A 16,220-nucleotide genomic window follows, 5' to 3' on the forward strand; every position below is an offset into this window, starting at 1 on the left:
GGCCATGTATTATGCACTCCTGTACTCAAGGTTATCACACTGTATGCTTGTTTGGGGAACTACGACGTCCAGCAATTACCTTAAAGCTAATTTCAATTCAGAAACGTGCTTTGCGTGCTATTGAGGGGCTTCATGGCAGACCTTCAGGTTTACCTACGTCATCGCTATTTCAGAAACATTGCATCGTTAAAGTAAAAGAAGCATGTAATTTCTGTCTACTGAAGTACATCCATCGTCATAAATGGTTCTTTTCTTGTACAGATAATTAACGCAGCCGATATGCTTTCCGGACGAAACGTAGGCTTGTTCCAATCACACGCACCAATTACGGCAAGCAAACACTAAGCTACCAAATTCCAACGGTATTAAATCAATCTTCCTTTGAAACAGAATATTGCCTTCCACAAAAACCTTTTAAATCTACAATTTAAAAATGCCTATTGTTACAAACGGAATGAGTTATTTATTTAGTCGACAAACTTTGTATTTATTTGTATTTATTTCACTATATTTGAGATGTTTTTTTCTCTAACGCTCATGCTGCAAGCTTTGTGATATTGTTTCTGTCTTTTACGACTGATATTTTTGTTTGTAAAAATTATGTATCTTTCTTGTATCTTAGTCACTCTTTTCTAGTAAAAGTTTCATGCATGTTAACTAACTGTGTCATGCTTTTTACAAAGCTTGAGGAATTCATCGTGAACTTGTTGTCAAGTGCTCGTGCACAATGCCAGCTATTCTACGGGTGACCAGGACCTTGTCAGGCTCTTGCGTTTTGTCTTGGCGCCCTCTTTTCGTTGAGCAGAAATAAACTTTCACTTTCACGAAGCTCACGATGCCTTTCGCGGAGACACAGAACGTTCACCACATGAGACTGAATGGATTGTCTTCCGTTGCTTTCCTTGTGCTGAAGTTTAGAAAATACCTTTCAAAATACAGCCTCACTAAAGCGCGGAGTGAAGCCCGTGGCAAACTACCTTTCTTCCTGAGAAGAATAAAATAGCAACCGAAGGCAGATCATGCTTTTCTCTCGCAGTGTAAGACCACGACTGGTAGTCACTGTGGCGTCACCTTGGCATTTTGCAAAAATAACGACTCGTTCCGTGACCACACCGCCGCGCAATATCACCGCCGTCCAGTTGGCAAAGTTGGCGAACTTCTCCAATGAAAAACCTTACCGAGGTTGACCGCCCACACATGCCTACCTGCAGCTCAGTCATGCCGTCAGCAGGCCGTAATCCTCACGCAACAATTGGACAGGTTTACTGAAATGGCATCTGCTGTACTTCCGCCCTTCGTCAGCCTCACAAAGCAATGTAGTGGGAGTGATGAAAGAAGACGCTGAAAAGGAGTCAAATGAACATAGGTATCGCCCGGTCAACCTAGAAACCGGAAAATAATATAAGGGTGTTGCGAAAGGGACGTATACGAAGAAGAAGGCGATAATTTAATTACATAGAATAATAAAGAGTAACCAACTACATTCCGCTAGCCATCGTACAGTGTTTTTTCGGTGAGTACCGTGCTACATGGTTGCGGTGTCATCGGCGACAAAAATATTCACTTTTTGCCGCCATCTGTCCCTGCAAGAAGCGTACGGCGATGATCAACTCAAATAGCTCTTCGTATATGGTTGTTCATGAGGCCATATAGCGTAAAACTATTCCAATCTGTTTTTATTTCATTATCCTGACGTCAAACCTACGTAGCCACTGACGCAAGCGTTGGACGTTCACTTCCAGCATTGTTCTAAAAGGCCAATGAAACGATCTCCTCGTTTATAGGAGTTTAGTTTTGTTCGCTTTCACAGATACTAGCGTTACCTTACTTGGCAGGTCCTTATCTAATTCGTTGACCTGAGGCTAAGTGTGCGCAGAAGTGGAGGGAGTTTTGGGGGGGGCCAGGCTAGCGCTATGAAAGCAAACAGCCGAATTTGGGTGGTAGGGCCGGCGTCTGGGATTGGCCCACTTCTTGTTTAATTTTAACGCGGTAGCGGTAAAACCCCCGTGTCGCACAAAATCAGGCGTCGGCGTCCCGCATTTGCCGCTCGGCGTACAGCGTCGAACTTTGTTTTGGCAAAACAATTTTCGAGCAACCCACACCCAGGCCCTCTATGTGGCACGAGGAGGTTACTGAATTAAATAAGTTTATCAAGCTAAAGCACGTAGAAAATCCTAAAGAACGACTTATACACAATCTAAAAACATGATACCGTCGGAGTGTAATTTTAATCTGCGAGAAAAGATAATTTTACCACGCGAAAGCTCCAATAAAGCCCTTTTCTAGCATTTCTACCAATCATAGACCGGCCACGACCCCGGCGATTTACGTGCGTCGGAGCGCGCAAATATCTTGGAGGCCACGGAGCTGCGCCTGGCTCCTTGCGATACCTCTAGATGGCCCTCACCTCCGCCGAATCGCGGCCGACGCCAGAGACCGCGTTTCTACCAGAAAGCCTGTCTTCGTGTATAGCGTTCGCCGCCAGCGTTTTCCGGTAAACATTACGGTTACATACGCTGCAGTTGCCGGGAAGTGTGAGAAGCAGTCAGGCATCTTTGAAAGCTATCGGCATTCCGCTCTTAAATGCGAAGCGTAAGCGTCCAACAAATTTTCGGTGTCCTCTAGAATATCGCGGCGGCGTGCAGAGGAAAGTTACAAATACAGGTAAAACAGATCCCCAGTGAAGAAAATTCGCAAATCGATGTCGTGTGCGCGCAGAAAAGGGCTCGACAACGTTATACTACTTCGTTTTTTTAAATCACTGTACGCGAATTAATTCATTCGCCCTGGCAACCCCAAGTAGCCAGTGCCAAAGCGATCGGTGGCTAACCGTCTTCTGTTCATTTCGAAGTGGGGTAGTCTCCGGCTGTTAAAAAAAAAAAACATCTTTGTGCTGCATTTAATAGATATTTAATGCGTCCTTTTGGCGCGGTTAGTTTTCGCGGTTTTGTGACCTTCGCATGAGAGACAAGCGAAGTTGCCGCTGCGCGAAAGCATGTGATCAATTGCAGAGGGCTCATGATGAAAAGGGAGTGGAATCTGAAACAATTATTTTTCTTCTGTTCAGTCATATCACGCATAATCAGTGTGTACACGTCATATCAGATGAGAAGCTTTCACGGTTTTCCTCACGTCGCGGTACAGACAAGCGAAGTCAGGGTGGCCCTAAACGAATTGACCAGTCGTTGAGCTGATTGCAGATTTTCAATAGAAAAGTTTGCAGTAGCTTTACGTCATAGAACCCCTGGTAAGATATGCGCTAGAAGCTCACCTTAGCTTAGTACCTACGAGAACTATCTCACCTTGTACGCCGCTTGTCACAGGCACGTCCGGTGACATCACTGTACCTGCCCACCGACGTGGAGCTGATGCACGAACTGGACGAAGGATTCCGCACCATGGATGAGTGCTTATCCAAAGCCAACATTGGGTAAGAATTCCCATGGCTGATGCTATGTGCGTCCTCTGCAGGCTACCGGTGCAGACGTTTGTCTCATTGGAGCGTCTTTTGTGTACCTACCGCGGCTTTCCACGTGTATGTTTGGCGGAAAAGATACGCAGCGCAATACGTACCTTTGCTTGTTGCTTTAGCATTTCTGAAGTTCACTAATTTGGTACACTGAGCACTTGCCACGGCTCGTCTGAAAGGATCGTCATTCTGAGATGCACTGCAATAAAAAACATTCTAATGTTTGAACATACATTTACGGAATAAGACCAAAAGCTTGGCTAGTGGATGTTGATTCATTGCTAATAACAGCAAACTGAAAACGGAGACGAAGGAAGGCGTAGACACAACACAAGTGTAGGCAAAATAAATTTCCAAATTTCTACTCCAAGAAAAGTTACAGTTTCTCACGAACGGCGAAACATCAATTGCGATAGCAAATTAGTGGACAGCTATACGAAGTAAGGATAGTAACTTTTTCGGGCGCATAATCCTGTAAACATAGGCATATTAACTGAATTAACAAGCATGGTGTCACGTACGCACCAGCAAACAGGAACACATCTCACTCGATGACCGCGGAAATGCGGCGTCGAAACGCTGCAGTGAGGAACCGCGGCAGCAGCGAGTGAATTGGCTTTCGTGCTGCCGCCTGCATCAACGCGAACTAATTGATCTAGTAACTTAGCGCAATAAAAACCACAGCGACAAGAAAGGTGGACAATGAGAAGCGCTATTCACAACTGGTTATTGGAAAGATAGAACTGTATATACATATCCTCTTGTCAGGCATGTGAATACCAATCAAGAAGAACAGGCACATGAACATCAAAGGAGGTTGCACAAGAAGTCAAATTCAGCATCAAGTGATGAGATAGAAGGGTCACTTATACAACTATCTCGGTTCTTCTTAATAGAGACAATAAACGCGAACTAATTCGCGAAGGCACAGCGCCACGCGGACTTTATACCCGTCGCAGATGGCTTTACGAGGAGGCTTTAGCTCGGGTACTCCTATTTAAATACATATAAAAGGAGAATTCGTTTTCTCGGCAACGGCTGCACCAAATTTGGGGAGGTTTGTTGCATTAAAAAAAAAAAGACAACATCTAATGCATGTTGGTTCCGAATCATTTATTTATATTGTCATTATTTTATTGAACAGTGGCGAAAATCGAAAATTTTCAGAAAGCGATACTATCAAGTTTGCTAGTCTGTAACTCAGTACTGGAAAACATTATCAAAATTATGTGAATTGCACTCAATAGTACATATAGTATAGCGCGCAATATTGATATGTCAGGCATGAATCTTAAAAAAAAATTGTAATATAGAAATACAGCTTTTGAGGAACCCTTGCACACAACGTAAACAATTCACGTAAGATACAGGATGACGTATCCAATTTGTCCGCTTGAAATGGATGCCGTTGACAGAAGTGCGATATCTGTTCCTGTTGCAGAGCTATTAATGTACGAACTTCATGCTTCTATATTTTTCGAACTTTCGAATTTTTGAAAATGTTTTTTAAAAACATTCACGCCCTAAATCGAAATTACGCTTCCAACAGTCAGTAAAGGAGAGCGGGCTGGAAGGCTAGTTGGTGAGACGTTTTTCTGTGAACTTAAATTGCGCTAGAGTCGAGACACCGAGGTACATGAAGAACTGCGCTCGTCCTGTCTTCATGTACCTCGGTGTCTCGTCCCTAGAGCAGTTTAAGTTCACATAAAAACAACAGTCACTAGAACATAACTTTCTCTCTCAAATGCAGCAAATTTCATTAAAATCGGTCCAGGGGTTATCTCACGAAACGTTCTTGCGTTTTACATGTCCGACGGGGTTGAGTCGAACGCGTACCCTCCCCCACTACACTCCCTCAAAGGCTTGCGGAAAGCGGCGTGCTTCCTCGCCGCTTTCGCTCGTTGTGTGCGCGAGATTGAGCCGCGATCCCCGGCTCAACGTCACGCGCTTTCACTCGCCCATTCAGCATACGGCATTCGGCGACGATTTTATCGCCCTTGGACTTATACGGGAAATCATGGCGGTGGTGGCAGAAATGCGCCTGCAGTGTCCATCTAATTGCTATTGTGACAAAAGCCCTCGTCGAAACATTCATGTGTCACCGAAGTGTCAGTGAAGCTACGCTCGTGGCCATCACAATATGAAAACATAGGCTTTACCTTGTATTAAATCTATGGAGCACCGTTTGCGGCGCATCACAAATAAAAGCAATCTGTCAGGGTGCTTGCTGCAAGTGACGGAATGCTCAGGCACAGCTACAGTGAATATAGAGACCACACAGACGCTTACTCAACACTATTCTACTGAGCGGGATGCAACATACACATACGTGGGTTTGAAAAAAACAGACATGGCGTCACTCCTCTCGATCAGTCCAAAACAGGTCATTCCTTCTACCTGTCGTCGTTTCTCGCACTTTCTTAGCATAAATAGCGTCTATGCAATCAATAGCACTATCTTTCCGATAATACTGTTATTTGTTTACCTTTATCATTATCGCTAGATAACGTTATATTTTGGCCGTCAAAAGCCAAGCAGAATCGGCTAAACTAACGTCGCACGTTTCTCCAAAGTGACACGTGAACTTCCGAAAGCGTTTCATATCAGGGGAAATTTTCGTACCTGCAGTTCATGTAGGCTCCTACAGACGAGTTTAATTAATACAGGACCGAGGCTGCGGCGTCGTGTGCTGCACTTGGCTTAATTGGACTGCAGCCAATCAGAACTGATTGTACGTTCTTTTCCTGCATAAACAGAAGAAAAGCGCCTGTCGTTGCACTTCGCCTGACTTTACACTTACTGGCTGCGTATGTGCCCTTGCGTGAAACTAAAACCCCCTGTACTAGTTTTCTTTTTAGCGAGAAATCTTGATAAGCTGTAGCTGAATACAGCGCCGATGCGCAGTTCAAGAAGATTACTTGTCCATGCACATAATACAGCCCAGTGTCTGAAACAATTTGCATATCCCTATATGCACCATGCGTGAGTATGATAATTTCAAAATCTTGGAAAGCTGAGGTTCCCATGTACTGAAAAGAAATACTCCGTGCCCTTCCACTCTGTTAAGAAGCATGACCAGCCAAGCTGTGTATGCGGCCCTCTTAATGGCGAACTGCACCTCCATCGCGGATCGGCCCAGCATTGCACTATCTTCGGGATCGGCCCACGTGTGGGGAGTGTTTAACGTCTGCTTCACCTCCACTGCGGGTCTGCCCGGCACTGTATTATCTCCGTGATCGGCCCACGTATGGGGAGTTTTTCGCTTACCACGCCAACGACACGAACATTTCCTTGGACGGTAGACGTATACTGCTTCGCTGTAAAACAGAAAAAAGAAGCAGAAGATGTGATTTCTAATATCTGTAGCTGCGTGACTCGGTTATTTGTAGCGGTGCGCGATGGGACTGCGTGTATAATTAAGGCACGGTGGGTACGGACCTGGAGAGAACAGCCTAGCTGATGGCATTTGAAGCGAAAATTGCTTTTCGCGCTGCGCATACCATCGCCGATGTCGCCGCTTCTCGCTGTTTGAAGCTGCTCGCCTGCATTTGTGACGGTTGAGTCTTGCACCTAGTGGTTGAAACACTGCAAAGGTGTACTCCACTGTTCGCGTCGCATAAGCGATGTGATTCAACAAGATCGTTTCCCTGTAAAATTGTGACAACATTCGGGAAAGTCCTACCCGCCGTGGTTGCATAATGGCTATGGTGCTGGGCTGCTAAGCTCGAGGTCGCGAGATCGAATCCCGGCCACGGCAGCCACGTTTCGATGGGGGATAGAAAACATCGGTGTACTTAGGTGCACGTTAAGGAACCCCGGATGGTCAAAGTTTCCGGAGTCCCCCACATTACGGCGAGCCTCAGAATCAGGAAGTGGCTTTGGCACGTAAAACCCTATTATTTTGTTTTTATTCGGGAAAGCCCAGATGCATGTAGGTGCGGCTCGCACCGAGCGATAAGTTTGGAAAAGTGATTAGCCAGTGAAAAGCGCAGACCAGAAAAGGAACAAAGTATGCACGCGTTTCATATTAAACAATAAATTAGTGCACATCTCAGCCCAGCTTTCGCTGCTACATGACGCCTAGCTGTGCTTCTTGATGTCGCGGTTTTCATGCACGTCTTACTAGCTACGTCTCATTCGGCTGTGGCGCATCAGACATAGTGTCTCTAAGTCGTGTCTACATATTTTACAGTGGAGCTGTTAGAACCTGGATGGGTTTCTCATTGCGTCCGCAGCTTCGCCGAGCTGAGGGCGAGAGTTGAGAGAGAGTGAAAGCAGAGTATACAAATAGCATTGCGCAGCATATCGATGCTGCGAGGGTTGGTGTAGCATAGCGGGGGAGAAGGAGCTGATCGCACGCGAGTGAGGAACGCGGCCCGGACGCGTGCCCTCGTGGTGCGCGAGGCAGGGGAGTCAGCCGAGGGAGGAGGGGTGTTCATTTCCGGTGGCTGCTAGGGTACCTAGATGTCCTCCTCGCCCGCCGCTCCCTACAGAGTGGAGGTAACTGCGGCGTCTACTACGGCGTTGGCCACGTGAATCGCGGACGCCGTAGTAGACCCCTTTGGCGGATGCCGTAGGGACGCGTTGCCGGCGCTCGTGTGTCTTGTGTGCGGTTTGACACTACTTTATTGGCCTTCCCACTGCTCCATTGGTCTCTGGTGTCATGCGATAGCAGAGCCACGCATTATTTCTTTTTGCGGGGTTATGTATTCGCAAAGCTGTATTTCCCTCATCAGCTGCAGCTGCTGCTTCAAAGACATACAATTGACGAAAATAACAGCCTAGTAGCAGTATTTGTCTTTGTGTGTGTGTGTGTATGTGTGTGTGGCTTTAGGTTACGTGCTGTTTGTAAAAAAAGAAAACAAAGGGAAATACTTGTAATGTCATTCCGATTCCCATCTATTCCTTTAACATGAATTCTGCTGCTTTCTTGACGTGCCCTTTCATCTTCTTTGTGTAGTTTATTATTGTTACCTTGTAAAAACGGCTTGCACTTGTCTGTCCTTTTTTTTTCATTTTTCTTCAATGACAATGTTTTCTTGTTTGTTTTTCAAGAATTCTGGAACCTCGTTTTACACCGAGCGTAACCTTACTTGAACAGGTATGGCAGTCTTGCATCGCAGTCAGCCCAGCGGCAATTATCTGTCGTAGCGCTAGCGCACAGAACTCGCCCTTCTACGCAATCAGTGGAGTTGAGGGAATTAGTTTTAACATGGATTGAACGCATTAGCATCCGCCACATGCTTTACAATATTATTCCCTTTTCGTTGAACGTGCAACATAAAATGTGTACCATGCAGGGAAGTCGTAAACTGTTCTCAAAGTCCTCTTGGATCAGCCGTCTTCACCAATGGTTTGATGCTATTCAACAAGGTATGTGACCACGTAATTGCAATTTTTTTATCAGCGAACACTCCTATAGCATATAGATTTTTTAATACGTGTTAGTACGTATGTACGTAGACTCATTATTTGTAGATAATAGAATGAACTAATTCATTGGAAGTTGTAAGCGCTCTCAGAGCCGCATGAGCCACTCAAAAAAGGAGCCTGCGTTCTTTTATCGGAAGTATTAAAGCCATCTGAACGTTTCCAATAACAGAAATATCAGAATATCTCAATAATAAGGTGGCCTCGAGATGTGATGGCCTGGTCATTTATTTTCTCATTATTCGTCATATCAACTTCCTGTGCGGAAACTACGTCCTTGCAGATAGGACGTCTTATCTAAATTTCAGCCAGTTTTAGAGATCTAAGAATTCCCGAATCTTTAATATGTACATATCGAAAAGGAATGACGAACTACAAAAGCCAAACGAATGTACACCCGCACGAACGCTTTCTTTTGACATGCACGGTCTTAAATGTTTTATGCGCTTTCAACTTGTAGCGGTGACCATGCCGATTAACTTAGAGTTCTGGCAGCGTTAATTTTCATTGCAAATCAGGATGACTAAAACATTCACCGCCCTATTTAGCTATACCCACTCTTTCTCTTGTTCGCATTCATTTATTTCGAATGCTGTGTGCGGTAATGCCCTCCGGAAGGCGCGTAGCTTTATAGAAAATGCGATAAGAATGATCTTCTTAATACTGACATGTTGTCGTCACCGCATATATGTCGCACTTGTAGTCACATCGACGTGCAGTTCTACCAGCCCATAGGGTTGTAAGTTCTACTGCCTGTGCACGTCGTCGTGCTATCTTGTCGCGCCATGTAATCATCTCCCGTCGCAATGTGGCTGCCACACCCCGGAGTCTAACTAGCGTCTTCTTGCTCAGCAGCGCAGCGTCATAGCCACCGGGGCTTGCTCCCAGTTTTAGATTTTACGATAATTTGGTGCTAAATACGTGGTTGAATTTCTCGCAGGAAGACACCAATGAACGGGCCAAGAGGTTTCACAACCCTTACCACGATCGCTTCTTCGTCACAGCCCTGGGGAACGTCTTCTTCCCGGCATCGAACGTGAGTTATAGCCTACACAGCGCGAGCCGTCAAAAAGTGCTTGCATCATCTCGGCGCAATCTTGCGCGAGTTCCGTGTTGTAGCTTGTCGATGTAACACAGAGCCGCCCTGAGAGCTACCAGCAGCAATATCTAGTAGCTCCTTCATGATGCAAATTTCAGATGCACATCTGCTACCTACTTATCTGCCGCGGTCCTGTGTGTCGGCGACGAGAACAGTATTTGTGGCCTTGTAAGTTCAGACCAGCGCTTGATGTGGCATCGCCAAACACGTAGTTTCGCCAAAACATTTTATGGACGTCCGAAGCTCCAATGTGACAGTTTTGAGCATTCCAGGAACCATCCCCTTTATTTTGTTATCCAGCCATTAGTAGTACCAAATGTGGCTGCAATCAGGAATTCTGTTTATTGTCTGGCGTCTCCGTCACGCAGGACATGTTCAACATGCGGGGAGAGGGATCCTTCCGAAAGGGGCTGGCGTACGCCATGCGCGGGGGCTGCATGGAAGACGAGGACGTGAATCGGCTCATGCGCGAGCGTGCGAAGCTGCGATTTGCCGTGCCCAAATTCTTCAGCATAGGGAAAATGGTGTCGGTAAGTGCGCAGTTCTACGTTAGACTTCGGTAAGTGTTACATAAAATGCTTCCTGATCACGTGGTCAACATCGGTGTGTTCCGTGCAGTATCCATCCACACTGTCATTACGTACGCGATGCAACATTTGGAAGCAGAAGATAAGTTCTCGCAAAAACGGTCAACGCAGCCATCCGAGCATTTCCACAACAGAGCTGTACATTGGTTCATGTCAGTGTATATCAGCAAGTGTGACTATCATAACCTTAGAGTGAACTTGCAGATATTTTAACGAGCTCATTATGAAACCAGTAGTATTGACTTCCGTCAAGCAGGTATACACCCCGATTTCATACAGGGTGCCCCAGCTAACGTTAGCCAAGCTGGTAAAAGAAATAAAAAGAAAGAAAAAAATGGCGCAAGATGCGGGTATAAGACGTACGCTGTCCCGTCGTCACACACGGTAGTCTCTCTAGCTTATAAATGCAGGTAGGTCATTGTTTTTTCAGAAATGTGTACTGGTGAACTAGTTGTTCGTTGATAGCAATGAAAAATATGTATTTTCCCGGTGAACAGTAGCCTATAATTTTCAGATTCTATCTTCCAATTCACGTGATTGGAGTAAGTTACGCACCCGCAATAAAGTCAACTCACTGACAATGACAGTGTCAGTCCCTTCTTGGTTCCCGAAACCTTACTTCTTTACTTTATTATACAGCTCTTCTAGTGTTAGCCTCTTCGTAGTTGTCATATATTATTCGAGTAGTTTGGTGTCGCAAATTGTTCCTTGTCCACGGTTATAGGAATATATTTTCAAATCCGCGCATCCAGCCCATGTGTACTAAGATATACATATTATGAAGGCTATGACAGGTAGCTCTCTTCCTTTAAGGCTGAAACTTTCGCCGGATAATTTATTTTTCACATCAGTGAGTTACAATTTGACAACAAACGTAACGAGAATTTGAATTATTACAGAAAAAATTGTACAAGTTATTAACAATACCCAGCTTGACTCGCACACACAGCCTTTTTATATCGACCATAAAATTTTGCCAGTTCTTCATAAATAAATTGTTTCTTATAAAAGGTCAAAATACTTGCCTCAAAAACGGCGATGTTTGCATAAAAGATATTGTAGTTCAAAATAAAAAAATTCATATAGCACGAGTACCCGAGAATGCAAAAGAATTTCTTACTGGCGAATCAGCTATGGCGAAGGAATAATAATATACATGCTGCCAAGGAGACTAAACGCTTTGTAAAATGACTACCCAGAATACATCGTAACGAATCACTAAACACAGTTGCATTCTGTGATCATCTTATACTAATCTTGATTAGAAACAAGCTTAGACTGGGCTTTAGGAACACAATTTCTCTCTTTCTGCATTACGCTGCCTTGAATGTGACGGGCAAAAAGCTTTGCCAAGCCTTTAGTAGTTTTTCAACTTCAGCATACGGGTTTGCTGGATGTGTGCTGCATATGGAAATATGCTTGACATCTGTTCTTACTTAGTTTTTTTTTTTACTTGACGTCGGGATTGGGAAGTGAGCTCAAGGCAAGATGTTAGCCACGTTTTTTGTGCTGCACAAATATATACGCGTGTAGCCTTTCAGTGACACTTTACGAGTGCAAGCCCGCAGTGTAAATAGTAGACACGCGAGTGCCCTCTCGTGGCTTTTTTGAGAATTCTACTTGTTCAAGATGTTTGCAGTGCCGTGAATGTTTACCGCGCTTAAGACATCTTCCCTGTACCCAAACAGGATCTATGGAACTGCGAAAAGCTTGTGACAGAAGGTTACAAGAAGTATTATGACATGAAACTTCCCGTCGGAAGAGGAGACGACTCGCGCAAAATCTTCGAGGAGATCTGCCGGTCACTCATTATCATGTCCAGGGCAAGTACTGTTATTTTCATGTCACAATTGGAATCAATTGCTTCGCTGCCTAATCTATCTCGCACCTATCAGTTCATAGGTATCACATTAAACGCATCGAGCGTTACTGTACCGTTACAGGCGCGATATTGTGGTTTCCATGCGATAGAATTTTTACTGCTTGTTATCTCGGCTCTCGCGCGTCTCAGTTAAAAAGCTTATGGTCACTTCAGTAAATAGTAGTTAAATTGATACGGGCACTACTAATTTTAGTGGCCGCCATCTTGTCTATGACGTAACACATAAAGCCGACATCTTGGATTTGGAACAGCGAAACTACAGCGCCATTTCGTTCCATGATTTAATAATCACGTAGTTCCACCGCTATGCGCTATATTGGAATTTGGCCGCCATCTTCGATTTCAGATTCCGAAACTATGTCGTCATCTTTGATTTTGACGTCATAATGACGTGGTTTTACTTGTAGTCAATAAAGTGGATTATGACGTCATTATTGGCAGCCAAATTTGGCCACCATCTTGGCTTTGAGATTCCTAAACTATGCCACCATCTTTAAGACGTCATAATCACGTGGATTCACTTCTATCTACCATATTGGATTATGACGCCCTCAATGGCACCGGAATTTGGCAGCTCTCTTGGATTATGACGTCACAGCCACGTGACTTTCTCGATTGGGTTGGTATTGATTTACTATGGGGGTCGCTATCCCGGATTTATTGGTGACGTCATTGATTGGCGACCATCCTGGATATATCAGTGACGTCACCAATCATTCACCAATTAGACATACTAATGACGTCACGAATCAGTCACCAATTGGTCTGCTATGTCAATTTACTATGGGGGCCGCCATCTTGAATTCCTCGGACTGAAAATTTAACGCCGAAGGGAGGTAGTAGCAGACCCCAAGAAATCGAGAACGGTGATAAGTAAGAGCTCACGCTCTTAAAATTGGCCGTGGCTTAGCTCAGCTAACCCTGGTTATGCAAAGCGTAAGCTTGGTTTAGCCTGATTAAGTTTGGTTTCGCTTGCTTAACCTTTGATTTAGCTGGAGTTATCATACTTAGTTATAGAACCATCGTTAAGACAGGTATGACGGCTGTGCCGAAGTTGCTGGCTAGATGTGATAGTGACGAGGCTTGGGTAGACACGCATCGTTCGACGTTGCGACGCCTGTTCTGTCACAGCGAAAGCGCAAGTGCTACGCATGCAAAGAAACGCCATGAACATGCGTGGCGTCGAACCACAAACGGACAGGGTGCGAACGCGGTCGCTACACTGATCTCCACGGTGTGACGCCTGTTGCATTCCGGACTCTCTCTAGTGAAGCAGTTCACCGGGCGATATGCGCGGTGTGGTCAGACGCCGATTGGCGACTACGGGTCTAAGCCTTCTACTCCCACGCAATGCTCAGAGAAGAGGCCCCGGCCCCTTCTCTGAGCATTGCGTGGGAGCAGAACCAGGAAGAGGAAGTGGCTTTTTTTTTCTTTAGAGCAAAATCCAATATGTCCGTTTTCCGCCGGTCACGTGCGCTGGTACGCGCCGTGCTCGCCCTGCTGCCTATGCGGCATGCCTCATTGCCTAGGCTGCCGCGTAGCTGGTGCGTTCTAATTGCCAGGAGACCAAAGATCCTCTACTGACGCCCACACAAACAACCCACAAGTGAGTGAACAGGACGTGCGACTTTATTGGCAGAAGAAAAGCAGTGCACCTTCTCGTACAAGAGCAGAAATAAAATTTGCATCTCGAGATACGCTGAGAAGCTCACTTAAGTCGTCGCACATGGCGGTCTGGTAACGAGCGACAATCAGCAGCGCAAGCAAATTGGACAGTGCCCCACCTGTTTGCATCGACAGTCGCCGTAACTTACATTGCTAAGGAACCAGGTGACGCAGGAATGTGCTGCCGCAGCAAGCAAAGCGTCGTGGACTACCCGGCATTTTAGCGTTACCTCCTTTCCGACCTGCACATTTCTTTTTGTTCTTTCGCGTGCCGCTAATGTGTAACTCCCACTTGGTGCCTCACATTCTTAATATGGGCATGGTCGGCTTTGTGGGCATCACTATTTTGCAGCCACTTTTGCAGGCCTTTCCACCCATGTGGATATCAACTTCATACACTTCGGATCATGTAATCACATATGCTGGTTTCCGTTCACGCCACATCACGTCTGATGAAGGCCCAAAAGCATAATTTGCTCACTGCTGCAGCATGAAAGGTCGAATGGGGAGCACCAATTACGGTGTGTGTAAATTGGGAGTCATTGTCGCTGTGTGGACTGCAGGAGCAGATGGTTACCTCGCGAGACTGTTGCCCAATGCAGCTGACCAGATCGTCACATCGAAGAAACATAACATGGGAACCATGATCAAATTAGACTTGGCATTCAATCACCGCATAAGGTTCAGACAATACACCGTATATTGGCTAAGATCCACATAAGAACAGTGAGCTTTCACGCACTATAGGTGGCTTACAAAACATTCAGCGATCCGACTTCAGGCACAGTGCTTCCCTTCGTCGCACATGGCAGTCTAGTAATGAGTGCCAACTAGCGGCGCAAGCAGATTGGACAGTGTTCCACCTGTTCGCATCGACAGCCGCTGTAAGTTGCATTGCAAATCAATTGGGTGATTCACGCATCAGCTGCCATAGACAACACAGCAACGTGAGCTACCTGGCATTTTAGCGTAGCCTCCTTTACAAACTGCACGTTTCTTTTTGTTCTTTCGGGGGCTTTTAATGGGTTGCTCACACTTGGTGCACCACCTGCTCTGAATATGCACATGGTCTGTTTTGTGGGAATCGCCATTTTGCAGGCCTTTCCACTCATGTGGATATCAACCAAAAAATAACTAATGATTCTGATATGGTTACATTACAATCAGACCTTGATAACGTTACAACCTGGTGCTCTCGCTGGCACATGAATCTTAACACTTCAAAATGTAAATTCATGAGAATCTCACGCAGCCAAGTATCTTTTTATAACTACCATCTTAACAACATCCCACTTGAATCAGTATCTTGTTCAGTATCAGTACCTTGGAGTGCACATTACAAATAATCTCTCATGGAAACGACATATCGAACACATTACATCAAAAGCTAACCACATGCTGGGCTATGTTAAGTGAAATTTTTCACTCGCACCTTCTTCCCTGAAAAAACAGTTATATGTAACCTACATTCGGCCTAATCTAGAGTATGCATCCTCAATATGGGACCCTCATCAATTAACATTAATTAACAGCTTAGAATCTGTGCAGAATCGGTCCGTTCGTTTTATTCTTAACAATTACCAGCCCCAGCAAGCGTAACTAGCATCAGAATTTCTCTCCACATATCTCACCACAAGTTAAATAACTGGAGACATCGAAGCGCAATAAACTAGTTTTAGCAACAAAAGCAAACGAATGAATCCGTGCCGTCATGCACTCGAAAATTGCGGTAAAAATTTTAAATCCAGGCTAGAGGTCACGTGGAAGATCGATGATGCTGAACGCTATTTGCGTTTATAATGACAAAAACAGTATACTTAGTAATGAAAGGCACATTATCTAATTACTAATGATAATTCTATGGCCTATTGTATGTAATAAACATACTTCGGTAATTGTAGGAGAAAGATTGTAAGAAAAAATTGCGCTTACTACGGTGCCCCTAGCGCGACATATTGAAACTAACTCGAGCATCCCTTGAGTGCTTCTACTGGGCTTGTTTCATTAGCAGTGGCGCGTGGTCGATTTTTTCCACGGAGGAAGGAAACTCAGCAGAGGCCCTGACGTCACTCTTTGGGAAGCTAAAGT

General features: G+C 45.1%; 1 protein-coding gene across 1 annotated transcript in view; it reads left to right on the plus strand.

Annotated features, from left to right (window-relative positions):
• Positions 1 to 16,220, plus strand: part of LOC126524714 (rifampicin phosphotransferase-like) — a 197,403-nt gene that overhangs the window by 101,184 nt on the left and 79,999 nt on the right. The window contains exons 22-26 of the mRNA XM_055067252.2: positions 3,324 to 3,430; positions 8,770 to 8,842; positions 9,840 to 9,935; positions 10,367 to 10,528; positions 12,274 to 12,408. Coding sequence (XP_054923227.2) covers positions 3,324 to 3,430; positions 8,770 to 8,842; positions 9,840 to 9,935; positions 10,367 to 10,528; positions 12,274 to 12,408 — 573 coding nt within the window. The remainder of the gene's footprint in view (positions 1 to 3,323; positions 3,431 to 8,769; positions 8,843 to 9,839; positions 9,936 to 10,366; positions 10,529 to 12,273; positions 12,409 to 16,220) is intronic.

Source organism: Dermacentor andersoni, chromosome 3, assembly GCF_023375885.2.
Source record: "Dermacentor andersoni chromosome 3, qqDerAnde1_hic_scaffold, whole genome shotgun sequence".
NCBI lineage: Eukaryota > Metazoa > Arthropoda > Arachnida > Ixodida > Ixodidae > Dermacentor > Dermacentor andersoni.